We start from the raw sequence: 15,651 nt of genomic DNA, 5'->3' as shown, positions 1-15,651 counted from the left end.
TTTTGCGTTTAGGTACTAAAAACCTTCATGTAACAATTCATTCTTGTGTTCGATAAGGATGACTAGGGTTTGGTATAACACATATTGTGAGTATACAATCTATTTCCAACGATTTTCCTCTTGCATGTTTTTATGTTTATTTATTTAAATATTACTAGTATTTACTTTATGAGATATATGTTTCCTTTACTTTATGTGAATTGAACTGATATCTCATATATGCTCAAAAGTTAAATCTATAAAGTTTTATACACTAAAAGTAGAAAAAACTATGTGAGAATTTTTGCAGTATTGATCTACTCATGGTCACACCCTTGTCTAATTACTGCATTATCAAACTCCGTAAGATTTTCTTATGTTGAGTACAATCGATTAAATTGTCTCCTTGTTCTTAACTGGAGTTTAGTTTAATTTATATCGATGTTTAGGATACAAATCCATGTGATTTATTAATGTACGACAAAATCCTTGTTTTTATGAAAGTAAGGTCACTCATGTAGTTCTCCTGGGAATCACATCAAATCGGGAGAGTTCTTTATTATGAACTTGTGCTTAATTGCTATATCTTTGTGGAGTGTGTGGCTGTGGAATTTACAGGGGATGATTGTATATTAAATCTTCTAGTTGAGCCACTAAGTATTTTATAATCTGTAAAATCATCTAAATTAAAGTTGATATGTGTTTCTTTCGTCTTAAAGTATATTTTGTTAGAATTCATTATGATCTCATTATTTTTGTTCCTTTGCCAATTTTTATTGAGAAAAAGGGGGAGAATTAATTACTACATACATATGGTTTACGGATTATTATGTAAGGGGGAATGAATCAACATCTATATATAGGTTTCACCTATTATCCAAAATATGTAAGTATTGACTAAAGGAGAGAAACATATTACTGTAGTATTACTTCATAGTTGTGATAAATTGAACTTTAGAGAAGATAATAATACTATGTTTCTATATAATGGCGATTGAGAATACCTGTTTTCAAATTTGTTATCTCTACGGATGTTCAACAACAAAGATGCTGAGTTGAACACGTTCAGAATCATTGGAAACTTGAAGTAACGAAGAATTAGGAGAACCAAGGAAATAAAGCATGATGGATTCTAGAGTTTTGAATCTTTATTTTGTAATCAATTTGTATTGATAGTTTTGTCACTAAAATTGGCAAAGGGGAAGATTGTTAGAGCATTGGTAGGTCGAACTCACAAGTATTGATATCTCAAGCTTGTTGTCAAATTTAGTTGATCAAAAATACATCTTGATTAGTAGTCTACAATTAGTCAAGTATCGAAATAGTATAGGAGTGTGTAATTGAGTACTAGACATCACTGTGTTCTACCATTTGAAGGACAAGATCAACCGAAGCTTTTGGAAAACTTCATCAACAAAGGTAAGTGAAGACTGGACCACTTATTAATCAAGTTTTTTCACCTTTCTATCTATGATACTATGTTGCGTGACTAACTAGATTATTGCATGCACAACAAGAATTTTGAGTCAAGTTTATCTTGTTAATTATTCTCGAAATATGTAAGCTTAGGAATATTTGTTCATACTTATTTATAACCTAAACCTTGATTCAAGATTATCATTTGAAAATATCCTGGAACAATGGTATGCGTCATTGATGTTATTCGAGAATGTTTTAAATTGATTATTGGAAAGATGAAAAACTATTGTGAATATGGATACAGGACAGTACAGGTACCAAATTACATACTTGTGAGACTATTATAGGTACGAGTCGCAGTACATGTACCCAGTACACGTACCAGTGTAGCTATTTTTCGGCAACGACATTTTGTACACATACTTGTTATGCATACCTTAGTAAGTTAGTTGACTCGTGAACCAGGATGGTATGAATACCTAGTATGCAAACCGGAAAATATCTGTTGACTCCTGAACCAACATGTTACACATACCTAATATGAAAATCGGAAAAGATCTGTCGACTCCTGAACCCATTTTTTTCTTAAGGGTATACAAACCCGGTATACATACTATGACAAAAATACTCAAAAACTGAAAGTAAGTACACGTACCAGGTACAAGTACTCACCCTTTCGAATATTTTCAGATGCATCAGAATTATTTCTATAAGATAATCAACATTTGAACGACTCTCTAAAACCAATATATAGACATATTTGATCATATTATAACCTATGGTTGTGACTCAAGATTAAGTATTAAAGTTTTACATGAAAATGTGTTAGAGCATAGCTCGGTTGAACCCACCAAGCGTTGGTATGCCAAGTTTGGTTGTCATATTTTAGTGTGTCAAAACTCATCTAAGAGTCGCTTGATTATTTACTAGAGACAACTTCTTTTAGGTTACACTAGAGAGTCTAGGAATGTTGAGACATACAAGTATTACTCTGAAGACCTAAATAAAGTGAAGAAGAAGCGAACTACAATGACCACATCATCCTTCCTCTCGAGGTTATTAATATTGACTTGAATTATTTAATTCCTCATGTATCTTTCAAGTCATGCTATATTGAAAACATTATTGCAAAGATGTGAATGAATATATTACTCTAGTAGTGATACATGATCATATGATCATAGTATTAGGGAATTAGATTACGAAGTATAACGCTTATCTTTTGAACTTCGTAGATATGACATAGACATAATCTTATATTGCTGTTATGATTATGTGAATGGGTTATGGTGAATATTTCATCCTAGGAAACAATGTTTTACATTTGTTTAAAGGAAGTACATTCATGAACTTGTTTTATGAATCGAAAGGAAAGTCGCTAGGCTTATTGGTACAGTTATTCATTGCAGATATTTCGATTACCAATATGTGTGAGATGGTAGAACCGATCGTAACTTTGTTATGTATCTTGGTACTACTAATCACAATGCATAACTTATGATTTTGTATGACTAGTTTTCATTAATTAGTGTAACCGATCCTAAGTAATCACCATGAGATGGTATGATCGATATTTGTAATTGGTGTGACCGATCACAAAAGAGTTGTTTAATAGATCCTTGTAATTGGTGTAGCCGGTCCTAGTAATTGGTGTAACCGATCCTGGCAATTGGTGTCACCGATCCTAGTAACTATTTTGACGGTGCACAAGCAATACAACGAGAATATGGTAACCGGTCCTGGTAACTGATATAACTGTTCCTGGGAACTTGTGTGAACGATCACAAGTGTTTCCATATTAGGGTATAACCGATCCTAGTGATTGGTAGAACTGATTGAACCCATGCTTATGATTTGATATTAGATCAATCACATAGTTGTCTTGGAATACAGATGAACCTATTATAAACTTGTTTGGAAGTGTGGTATAATCAATTCCAAGAACGTAAATATGAAACAGGATTTAAAAAGAAGAGATGTCCACGTACTTTGAACACGTACGCTAACTCTTATATTTTATTGTTCAAAGATATTCCTTAGTACTCAAGGAGATCTTGCGCCGAAATAAATTGAGAATCTTTTAATTAAGGTTTTTAGTTTTATATGCTCTCTAAAAAATAAATAATTAGTAATGTGCATTTACTTATTGGAGATTTTCTACTGAGGGATTTCGGAAATTCTGGACAAGCAATTATTGGAATTAGGAAAATGGAATTTTGTTATTCATTGCATATCTTGAGAATATTTACGGTTTTTGGAAATTCCTTGGTTTCCAAACAATTTTAGTCTATAAATACCTAAGTTTGCATTTCTAGCAAAATATCCTAAGATCCAGGCAAACTTCATCTTTTTGTTGTTTCTGGTGGAGCCGTCTATTCGGAGAGGAAAGTACCCTAAATAGGCGAAATCTCTTATGACCGCTCGTTTAAAGAATTCTGTGGTATCAAGAAGCTCTTCGAGCACCGTTGGTGGGAAACTAGATAATTATAGTGTTATTAGTTTTTGATTGATTTGATTGACTAACAATTGTTGAAATTTTGATTGCACCTAGTTTGTTTATACTTTAGAATCTTATCTTCTGATATAAGATTCACTCAAACTAGATCGAAGTATTGACGGGATATTTAGACTGTTTGTAGATCTAAAGACATCTTGTGATAATCCACTATTAACAGACTTTGTTCTGTGCATGATTTATCACAAGAGATTCAAGTGCTGTTTTTCAGGTGTTAATTGAAGATTAAAGAAGATTTGAAGACAAAAAATATTTCTTATTTGGTTTTCATATCTTTGGTGCAAAAAACTTGATCAAATGGGATCCAAATAGAATCAAATTTATTCGATTGATAGTTGTGGGAGATTGGTAACACCTAATAGTTCTCTTGAGATCTATTTTGATTGTTACAGATCCTAATCTTATTACTTTAGTAATAGAGATTGAATTGATCTAACCCACGAAAAGAAGTTTATTAGATTAATTAGAGGAGCCTTTTCATATGACTTAAGACTTATTTGAAACAAAGAATCAATAGAGTTGTTACCAAACATATTTGTTGTTCCTTTACTGTTTGGAATACGACCCAAAGGAATTGTTCAAGTGAATGCACTCATCGAAGTCGGAAGCGCATGAATATTGAGGAAACTAAATGAACTAGGGGTAGTTGCTTGGGCACAATTATACGAAGTTGGTTTAGATTTTGTATAACGGCTTAATTTTGAGAATATTCAATTATGGACTAGGTCCCGATGTTTTTCTGCATTGTCGGTTTTCTTGTTTAACAAAATCTTACTGTGTTTTTTACTTTTCTATTTCCGTAATTATAATTTTTTTTATTATAATTAGAAGTAAAATACACAAACGTTAACTCTGCATTACTTGATAGTGATCCTATAGAGTCTGGTTAAGTCCGAACCTATTATCAAGTAATCACACTTTGGTAGTCGTGTTTTCTCGATCTCGTATCCATAGACAATGACACAAAGTGTGAACACCGATTTGTTACATTGTCCCGACTTTGTCCATAGACGATCACTTTTGGTAAGAGGAATTATAAGTGGATATTTAAAAGATTTTCGTGTATTTGGGTACCCCTCGTCTTTTCAAAATGGTTAAGCTTATAGTTCATCTGGATAGTTTGGCTAACCTTTCATGAAAAAGTCTTTGTACAGGGTCGAGTTACGGCTCATCCTAACCAGAGTGTATATTTTGTCGCGCTAATATCAAATCAAAGATTCATCTAACGGTGGATATTGATTGCTTGATCCAAAGCTACCTTAACTTAAATCTAAATTAACCTTTGATTTTGAAAGTCCGTATAAGGAGAACCTCAAACAACTTGGATTTTTGAATCCATGACACTATTCTTCTGTGTCCTAGTTGTAAACTAGAGTCACCCTCTTCTTCAAATCCTTAGGGTTTACCGACTAAAAAGATTTTGCTTAGGCATTCGTGAAGCCAGGTTTGTTATCTTTATCTTGATAGTTCGTGTATCCTGATCTTGCTACTGATTGCTGAGTCTCACTCCAATTAGGAAAGATAAATAGAAATCACAAAGTTTCTTCATCTCAGACTTTGTGATTCTATAGGTATATTCCTTTATAACAATTCTTTGTTAAAATCGGGGTAGGAATTACTTATGAGGTGAATAATAATCTAGTATTATCTTAGGAAGTCGTAAGTACATGATTTTGAGGTTTGCTAGACTTTGTCTATTGCAACCGATTTCCTATCTCACCTTGATCTTTGATCAAATCGAAATCGCACATAGGATTATCTGTGGGAAGAAGATTGGTTTACAGTCTTCCATTGAGTTGAAACAACTCTTAGGCAATAAAGGACGTCATCTAAGGGAACCAATTGCGCAGAGTCTTCCGAGATTCATAAGGCGTAAGAAGCGCGACTGCAAGTGAATTTCTGTGAAGGTTTAATTCGTTCTCAACTACATTCCAGTCCAAAGTATCGATAATAGTCTAAAGTCTGTAGTGGCTTAATACAGTGTGGTATTCAAATATGGACCACTGAAATCAAAATCGCTCTCCAAGGTCAATTACTCACCGAGTAACCGCTACAAGCTATATGACAGAGGCGATTGCCGATTTTCAGGCCATTTCTGATTTTTAGTGATTAAGGCGGACGATGTTGCCGATTTGGACCGACTTTTAAGCAAAACGAGTTAACGATTTTTCCGAGTTAGCCTTGCACATAATTAAATCAGAAAGGAATTTTTTTTGTAAACCCTCTTGTGGGAATTATAAAATACAAAAACATCTAAATACATAATAAATACCTTTAATATAATAATATTACACACTTAATTACATGATAGTGTTAAATTTTTTTATTTTAATTAGGTATGAATCATGATTTATGAGTAGCAATATATAAGTCTTTAATAAATAGATTCCGAGTATTAGACCGAGTTTTGGTGATTTCCAAGTCCGAACGTACTGCTCCTCGCTCCCCGACCTAGTAGGACCGGGAGGAACGATTTCAACTACTTTTACCCGGTCTTGGTTTCGTGGTTTTTCTACATTGCGATTTCCTCGTTAACAAATTTTTTGGTGTCTGTGTTTTTTTTTGCCGCATTATATTGTTTATCTTTATAATATCACAAGTTGTATGTAAATCAAACAAAGTAGATAAGTCCATCCTAATAGTTGGATACGACTTGATTGATCTTGGATATTGGTCTTTGGTATCGTCCAAGTACTCTCACGACATAATCAGGTTCACAGACTCGTATCCGTTAACATATGGATTTTTAGAGAGAAAGATATAAATTCTTCATATAATTCCTGATTGAGATTCATTAAGTTGTAAGTCTCGAAATTGTATTTGAGTTTAGTCCATTCAGGTTGCCTAACAAAAAGTCGGCTGTGTATTTTGGTAACCCGCATTTTCAGAAATAAATTTTATAAAATTAAACAACGTTGAAACCAACATTTTATTTTTGGTAGAACAATGAATTAATGTTGGAACAAAACTTATTAGTGAAATAATGACAATTTAATGTTGTAACCAAATTTGGTTTCGATATATATATTAATTACATGTTAAGCTGGTGGTGTTGTTGGTAGGTGATGGTGGTGATTGGTAATGGTGTTGGTGATGGTGGTCGCGATGGGGTGGCACTGGTATTAGCAGTGGAAATGATGTTGGTGCTGTTAACGTCCATGGTGGTGGTGGCGGCGGTGGCGGTGTTGATATTGGTGTCGGCGGTGGCGATGAAGGTTTTGGTGTGGCAAAATTTCATTTTTTGCGCATTTTGAGAGTATTTGGTAATGGTGCTGGGGGGTGGTGTTGCTGGTTGACGCTGGTGTTATTCGCTGGCATTGGGGGTGGCGGTTGGTGGCAGTGGTGCTAGTGGTGGTTGGTGATGAGTGGTTGTTTTGCTGCGAGTGATGACAGTGGTTGTTGGTGATGTTGTTGCTTGCTAATTGTGCTTGCTAGTGGTGGATCGGCATTCGTCTGACGTAGAGAAGAGAATAGGAATTGGTGGTGGGGTTATTTATTGTTTTTGGTGGGTGATTTAAACTGGAAAGGTAGTTTTGACAGTTTATGTCAAAAGGGTTTTTTTGTACAATTTATTTTGTTGGGTTTTTTGTTGATGGAAAAGGACGAGTATAATATTATGACCCAATGTAATCGGTAAATAGTATGCATGTTGACGGTATACGACTTAGATTAGTGATGACATGATTAAATATTATACGAACTATTTAATATGTTTATCCGTAAATTCAAATACATTTTAGGCAAAGAAATTTGTAAAATTAAATTGGGATTCCAAACCTTCGGATAAGATGGACAGATTCAATAGTATTGAGAGTATAAATTTCGGACCATAATCATATTTTAGATATCAAATAATAAAAGGAATTTTTATTTAATATAATTTTTTGAGGTATTTTTATGATATGTCATCATATTTTGAAATTTGAAACTTTCGTACTAGCATTTTAATTATTCCACGAGCGCAAAAGCCCCGTCAGCATCGTCAGACTATATGAATATTACATCAACAAATAACATGTATGTTGATGTTATATAGCTTAGATAGGTGTATGTAATATTCTAAAAGCATAAAAACGCCTTAGAGAATTGATATTTGATACGAACTATTTAATATGGTAACTTGTAAATTCAAATACGTCTCATGCTGGAAATTTGCAAAACTAAATTGGAATTCGAAACCTTCGGATAATATAGACATATTCGAGAGTACTGGGAGTATAAATTCCGAGCCATAAATCATATTTTAGAGATCAAACAATAAAAATAATTTCATTCAATATCATTTATTTAGGGTATTTTTATGATATGTCATCCATATATTGAACTTTGAAACTTCCATACTAGCATTTTATTCCCTCAGCGGATGTTCAAAAGCTCCATCAACATCAGCTTGTAATGGGGTATTAACCTTCAGCATATGGTCAATGTTAGCACGCTTCTGCTCCAGCTCTTGCATAACAGCAGCCAGTTGCCCCTCTAATGCTCTGACCCTTTCAGCAGAGGCTGCAGAATGCAGTGGGGTTACTAGTCAGCTAGGGCACTACCCTGTGAAACTTCGTTTGAAAACAATACACAACAAATGAATAACTAAATACCTTTTCGAGACTGATCAGCCTGCTCCCTCAATCGCCTTTCATTCTCTAAAGACGCTTGGGCTCTGCCTAATCGGTAGCATAGAACATGATTTTGTTCCCCTGCATTCCTGCGGTAAGCTGCTAGGATCGTATCAAATTGGTTGCGAAGAACATGATTTTGTTCCTCTGCTTGAATGGCCCGAATATCATTATCAATCATTGCATCGTAGGACCACTTGGCACGAACAGCAAACTGCAGCAAAAACACACGACAATTAGTTGGAATAAAGACATAAAAAGCAATGAAATCATTTGAGAAAGTACTGGCAATAGGATTACCATCCGGCACTGATACTCGAAATCTTCAGGTGATTGTTGCATCAGAAAGCGTTTACGAGCATCCTTGGGGATATCAGGGATCCAATCAGCTTGTGTATCCCTGGCCCTTTCCACGGATTGTCTAAGAATAGAAGCAAAATCAAAGCCTTCAAATGCTGAAGCAAAATCCCGCTTCAATGAAGGATTGCTAGACGAAGCACGCCAAGGCTCTAAATGGCGTATTGAGAGCTGTGGAGCAGCACTGGCAGGAAGGACAGGTTGATGCGGCTCCCCTTGAGACAAAGGCACCGGTGGAACAAGGGGTGAAGGGCTGGAACTAGGGTTTACCACTAAGGGATTAAATTGATTGTCCCTCATTGATGGGTTCGTAGCAGAAACAGGATGCAGAGGACGCCTTGAATGCTGTAAAAGTTAAAGAGTTTAGTTCCAAGAAACAATTCAGTCATACGAAGCAAAAATAATAATAAAAAAAAAGTTTTAGAGATGAACTGTTACTTACAGAAGGACCATCAGTGGACTGGAAGGGAGTATTCTCGTTATTCGACATGAAGAGAAAATCAAAATGTGTGAAACCGATGAAAGAACTAGAGTTGTGTTTTTGCCTGAGTTTTGGTAGTGAAGAGTAGAGGAAATGATGGGTGTATTTAAAGGGGAGTTTTTGACACTTATGGCATATCATTGAAGTTCCCATAGGAGGCTAAAAGGAAAGAAACATTAAATTGGTTCAGTGAATTTGGCTTTCAGAAGTGATTGGAAAAATATTAATGGTTTGTTGGTAAGATATTCTTCCTATTTTGCAACACTAAGATTTTGTTTTTAAATGCACATATATGGCAGTGAATTTTGAATTTTGATTGTTTAGTGCCCCTTGACAAGTCTCATTCTGCCGGCCAGAACCAATTTATGAGTGATAGACAGGCTAGCTGGTATGTAAAAAAGTGGTCAAGCAACCAAAAACCATCAACAGACAAATGGTCCCAAACACGAAGAGGTACCAAAACTACGACCCAAAATACAAAAATAGCTCAATCTGTGGGCTAGGGTGGTGTCATTAGGTATGGTAGTGAGGAGAAGCAGTCGTAGTATATGTAAACAAACCCGAGAACGGAAGACAGTAAATAACCAGAGATCGTCCACATGGATTGCCACCACCACTACAATAATCACCATTGTCTCATCCTAATTAACAACATTATCAAGTAATAACGTTGATACCCGAAAAACGCAGTTGTCGATAGAACTAATACGGGTCCAGTAAGGTTCACAAAATATATAAAACCACTTCAAAAATTGATGCATGGTATGAAAGTTGAAAGTTCAAAAACTAATTCATGTTCATAAAGATGATACAAAAAAAATTGGGAACCATAAATCATTTTAGAATTCACACAAGAAAATTAGATTCATTTACTTAAAGCCTTTGTATAATATTCGAGAGCTCGCGCGTGTTCCTCAGCTCTTTTAACATCAGATTGCAAGCGCGTATTAGCCCTCACCAAGTAATCATTGTCAGCATGCCTTCGCTCCAACTTTCTCACAACAGAAGAAAGTTTCCCCTCTAATTCTTTCACCCTCCGAACAGCAGCTACAAAATGCAGTCAGATTAGGCATCAGTACAGGGCACTACCCTATGAAAAAAATGGGTTCAAGACAATAATACACAACAAATTATTAATAAATAAATACCTTCTCTCCCTTGATCAGCTAGCTGCCTCAATCGCCGTTCCTCCTCTAGTGCCTTTTCAGCTTGCTCCCTCAGTCTCCGTTCATCCTGTAAAGATGCTAGAATTGTGTTTATTTGATTTTGTTCCCCATCTTTCCAGAACAGAGTCTCACTACCAGCATCATAAGACCCTTTGGCATGGAGATCAGGCTGCAGAAAAACACGACTATTAGAATATATAGACACAGAAAGAAAAGGGAAAACATCTGAAATAGTTTTGACAACAGGATTACCACTTGGCACGAATTGTCGAAATGTTCAAGGGACTCCTGCATCTGAAAGTTAGGATGAGAATCCATAGGCAAATCAGGGAACCAGGGAGTTTGCGGAATCATTTCCCCTTCCACGGGTTCTTGCAAGGAAGAATCTAAGCCCTCGAACGCAGAAACAAAATCCCGCTTCGGTGATGGATTGCTAGACAATGTAACTACCATGGACGGGAAGGGCATTTCAGTTTTTTGATTTGGTTCCTGCTCTACATGATTTGAAGGCTGGGAAGCAGCTTGATTAAGAAGTATAGCGCACTCCCCTTCAGATAAGGACACCGGAGGAAATAGGGGTGAAGCACTTGAGAATGAACTCAGGTCTATTAAGGGATTGACATCACCCCTCATCGGTAGGATGCTAGCACGGGAAGGATCCAACCAGGGGGAATGTTGGATCAGAAAGGGATGACGAGGATCCGTTGCCTTCTCCCCAGGTTCTTGGAATGAAGCTTGGCCCTCAATCACTGATGTGGAATCCCGCTTCAACATTGGATTGTTAGACGAAGAAGCTACGAGGGATGGAAAGCACATATCAGTTTTTTGCTTTTGTCGAGGCTCTAGATGACCTGAAGCCTGGGAAGCAGCACGACAAGGAAAGATAGGCGGAGCACTTGGACTATAGGAATTCAGGGAAACCTGGAAGGGATAAACATGATCCTTCAACGATGGGATCCGAGACAGATCAGGCTTATAACGGTCCCTGGATTTCTGAAAAAGTTGAGATTTTAGTTCCACTAATCAATTCATTCGAACCATGCAAAAATATTTTAAAAAAATAGTTTTGGAGTTGCAATATGGTTACTCACCGAACGACCTGTAGTAGGCTGGTTTGGAGTATCGTTGTTATGTGACATGGAGAAAATCTGATGTATATTGATGGATGATCAGTGTTATGTGAAACCTATTACGAAACTAGGGTTGCGGTAAGTGAAGGGAAGAGGAAATGATGGGTCTATTTAAAGAGGAGTTTAGGCACTTATGGAATATATTGTTGGTGAGATCTTCTTCCTCTTTGGCCACAGTAACATTTTGTTTTAGAAATCAGCATTTATCACGGTAATTAAGCATTTTAGATTTTGATCTACAATGCAGATATATGGCAGTGAATTTGAATTATGGATTCTGTATGTTGATAATTAATGACCTTTGACAGCTATATGTGTTATCATACCTCCTGGCCAGATCCAATTCAGAGGCAAAGTACTGCGGAACATGAATTTAAATGAGCAATTACATTTTACTGTAGGGGCTTTCCATCAAACTAAATTTGTTGCAGAGGGATATTAGTTATCATTTTGTCGCAGTAATTAGTAGCCTTTTACTTGTATACCTCAAAGACAACAAGAGAGTATTTACGTATACATCGAAGAAACAAAGAGTTAGACAAACATATACATTGTGTTAGTGTAATTGTTTAAATCCTGTGCAGCCATGCTAATTATTCCAAGCTGTAGCGTTGTTGTTATGCGTGAAATAATGAAGGAACCAACCATAGTTTGCGCACGAAATAGACGCCTGCATTGCAGTTATTTGACACTTAGACACTTATATATGATAATGAGGTGTGCTATGTTGGGGTCATTTGGTATGGCAGTGATGGGAGCTTAGGGAAGAAACATCATTTCCGAAGGAAGTCATATAATGGGGCACCAATTCATTCCAGTGACTATGTACATATGAAGGAGGAACTCCTACTGCAAGAGTTGATAGAGGTGGGAAGAATTAATAGTTATTTTAAATGAAGACGATTTAAAATGTAAATGAAAACGAAAAAACTTAAATCATGGAGTAATACTCATGATTCTAACAGGGGATCGAGAAAATGTCCCGTGAACAATACTGCCCCACTTTTTTCCTCTCTAATGATAAACATGAATGGATGGTATGCTACAAAGTCTATTCCTCGAGGACGAGGAGGAGTATCCCCAGAACAAAACGAGTCGTCAATCGATTCCTCCGTATAAGCAGAAGCTTCAGTTCCTTCTTCGTCAACTTCAACAAAAACACTTATGGATGACTTCGGAAATACGAATGGATTCATCACTACCCATCATCAACATCTCAGTCAAATCTGCTTTTCCCGCATCGAAAGGCAATTTTAACCCCAACTCCTTTAGAATTCTTGTTGCTTTAAAATCAAATGAAATCTTAAACTTTGGAAGCTTGAATTTGTCCACTGCAACCTTATCAGTTGGGAGATAGCTACCCAGGAAACCAGCTGAATCAGAACTCACTTTCTCTATCAATTCACCGAGTCCATCTCGTGCATCGGGTAAAATTATGTACATAGAAAAACACTGAGTACTACTCTTATCAATCTTGCGACGTTTTTCTTTCTTTTGAGCTGCCACTTCAAAAGTTCTGTATGGGAGCTTAAGAACTTTGAAGTCATCGTAACATGAAACATATAGATATTCTTCCTCCGTAAACATGAATGGAACTTTAATTGGTGTTCCGCAGAGGAGATAGATTGTTCCTTCATCAGTTAGTTCAGGATCAAATTGATCTGGTTGCTATGATCCTTTGAAATAGAGTGCATTTGCGGCTAAAACCACTGTCTTGCTGTCGATAGATCCCTCGGTAAGGATGCCCTTAATTAAGCCATTTGTATTTCTTTCGACCCATTTGTTCACGTTCGACCGAGCTACTTCGCTCTACATACATCAAAGTTGTTACATAAAAAAAACACAAACAATTGTTATAGCTCTAAAATTATATGAAAACAACTAAGAATAACAACATATATAATATCGATCTGATCTCTATTTATTATGTATATCTTACCTGTTCGAAATCAACAGACTCAACTTCTGCTTTATATGTTCCCATCACTGTCTCCTTAAAGACAGGATTAAGGGCATACCTGTTTGTGGCCCAAATGCCGCTGACAAAACATAGTTTGGGACCTTCTTCATTAACACCAATCTCACCTTGAATTAGTTCCTCGATTATACGCGCACTAACACGGTTAAGATCGTCAAGATTTTCATAATTGAGGAACTCTAGTATCTGTTTCAAGGTTTTACCACTTGAACCAGATGCTAATATACCCAGAGCAGCAAAAATTGAGAACGGAGAAAATGCAAGATTCTTATCCTTGGACTAGTTTAACCAAAGGTTTTCAAAGAGTTTTACACCTGAATTAATCTCCATAATACTTGATTTTGTCTCATGTTCCATATTAGAGCCCCCGGCGATTCCTGAAAGGGCATAACGTAAAATTGATAAATGAACCAAAAAATATTGACAGTTTATGCAAACAAAATAAAACCAAAGCAACTTCGGTGCAGCAATAGGCAAATCAAACCTCGAAAACAGAAGAATGTTTGAACTTCGCCGGAAGAATCACCAGATTGTACTTCTTTCGGATATGTGGTGCTCTTTATTTTCTAGACAGAGAGTCAGAGAGATAGAATGTTTGAACCTCGCCGGAAGAATCACCACATTGTACTTCTTTCGGATCTGTGTTGCTCTTTATTTTCTAGATAGAGAGTCAGAGAGATAGAATGTTTGAACCTCGCCGGAAGAATCACCAGATTGTACTTCTTTCGGATCTGTGTTGCTCTTTTATCTAGAGTCAGAGAGCTAAAGGTGGGAAGTTCTTAGAAGAAGTTTGCAGGATCCTAATAAATTGTAAACCCTAACTGAAAAGAGTAGTTTGAGACAAACCGGGGCGAAAGTAGTATACCCCCAAAATCGCCTACATCTTGAAAGCATCTCCGGATTGGGTGTTAAAAACCAATGTGGTTAAGTGGCAGTTTTTTAATTTGAGTATGTGTCAAAATATTAGAATGGACAACATACAAAATGTATGTGGTGCTTATATATAAACTATTTTTTGAACATCACGGTTTTTTTTTTTGGGGATCATGCACTACAAGAAAAGTTGGATTAAGCGACTAGGCATTTTTGGTTGGAAAAGCCCATATTGAATCGCTCTAACCCTTAAAGCGGCTTAATTTGGCTCTCGCTCTCGAGTTGCAAAAGGTGGGATTTCTACAAGTCTAGAGCAGCTAGGCAATCGCTTTAGTAATCAAGCAACTATCATATAACGTCTTTTTTATTAATTGCTTCATGGCTAGACAGACCTTCCTAGAGCAAGCAAAATAATGATCGCTTTAAAGCTAGACCAACCAAAATACAACAAGCAAAATAATGATCGCTTTAAAGCTAGACCAACCAAAATACAACAAGTGAAACACTGATCGCTTCATAGATAGACCAACCATATTAGAACAAGTGAACCTGAAGTTTGGTTGCTTACATTTTTGAGCTACCAAACTTTTTGCCCGGAAGTATCTAGCCGATTTCGATTTAGATAAATCCCAAAATAAAATTAAAATGAAACTTACAATTAAAATTGATACTAAAACAAATTATGAACCAAATTAAAAACTGAATCAAGTTTTATTATATCACATAGATCAATTTACATCATTTCTTAAAAAAAAGACAATCTTTACACGAACAAAAAGATCAAAAATACTAACCAATCATTTCTTTAAAAAATGATGATTATAATTTCCTTAATTTTTAAATAAAAGATGAACACTCCTTCGACTTTGTAGCACCAAGATCATGATAAGAGATTCATACTTCCATCATTCTTGTGTTTAAGTTCCTCTCTGATCATTCGTCATTGGGATCTTGATGGAGTACTCATACTCTAATAACATCATGGAAGGAATCAAAAGCACCGTGAGGGATTAGGCTGTAGCATGAAGGAAGTGATTCACATAATTATAATCAGGAGATAATGGATTATCATCTATAAAGCCATCAAACCTCACAATGCACCTTCAAAAGTTCTCCATAACTAGCTATCTCAAATCCTAA

General features: G+C 36.0%; 1 protein-coding gene across 1 annotated transcript; it reads right to left on the bottom strand.

Annotated features, from left to right (window-relative positions):
- Nucleotides 1–13,328: 13,328 nt before the first annotated feature.
- Nucleotides 13,329–15,312, bottom strand: LOC113280832 (serpin-ZX-like). The gene is made up of 4 exons (XM_026529411.1): nt 15,306–15,312; nt 13,953–14,015; nt 13,600–13,856; nt 13,329–13,469 (listed from the first exon to the last, which is right to left on the bottom strand). Exons 1-4 carry the CDS (start codon nt 15,310–15,312, stop codon nt 13,329–13,331), a joined length of 468 nt encoding a protein of 155 aa, XP_026385196.1.
- Between the last annotated feature and the right edge of the window lie 339 nt (nt 15,313–15,651).

Source organism: Papaver somniferum, chromosome 5 (assembly GCF_003573695.1).
Source record: "Papaver somniferum cultivar HN1 chromosome 5, ASM357369v1, whole genome shotgun sequence".
NCBI lineage: Eukaryota > Viridiplantae > Streptophyta > Magnoliopsida > Ranunculales > Papaveraceae > Papaver > Papaver somniferum.
Note: the sequence above shows the minus strand (reverse complement) of the source record. Positions and strands in the feature narration are given on the sequence as shown.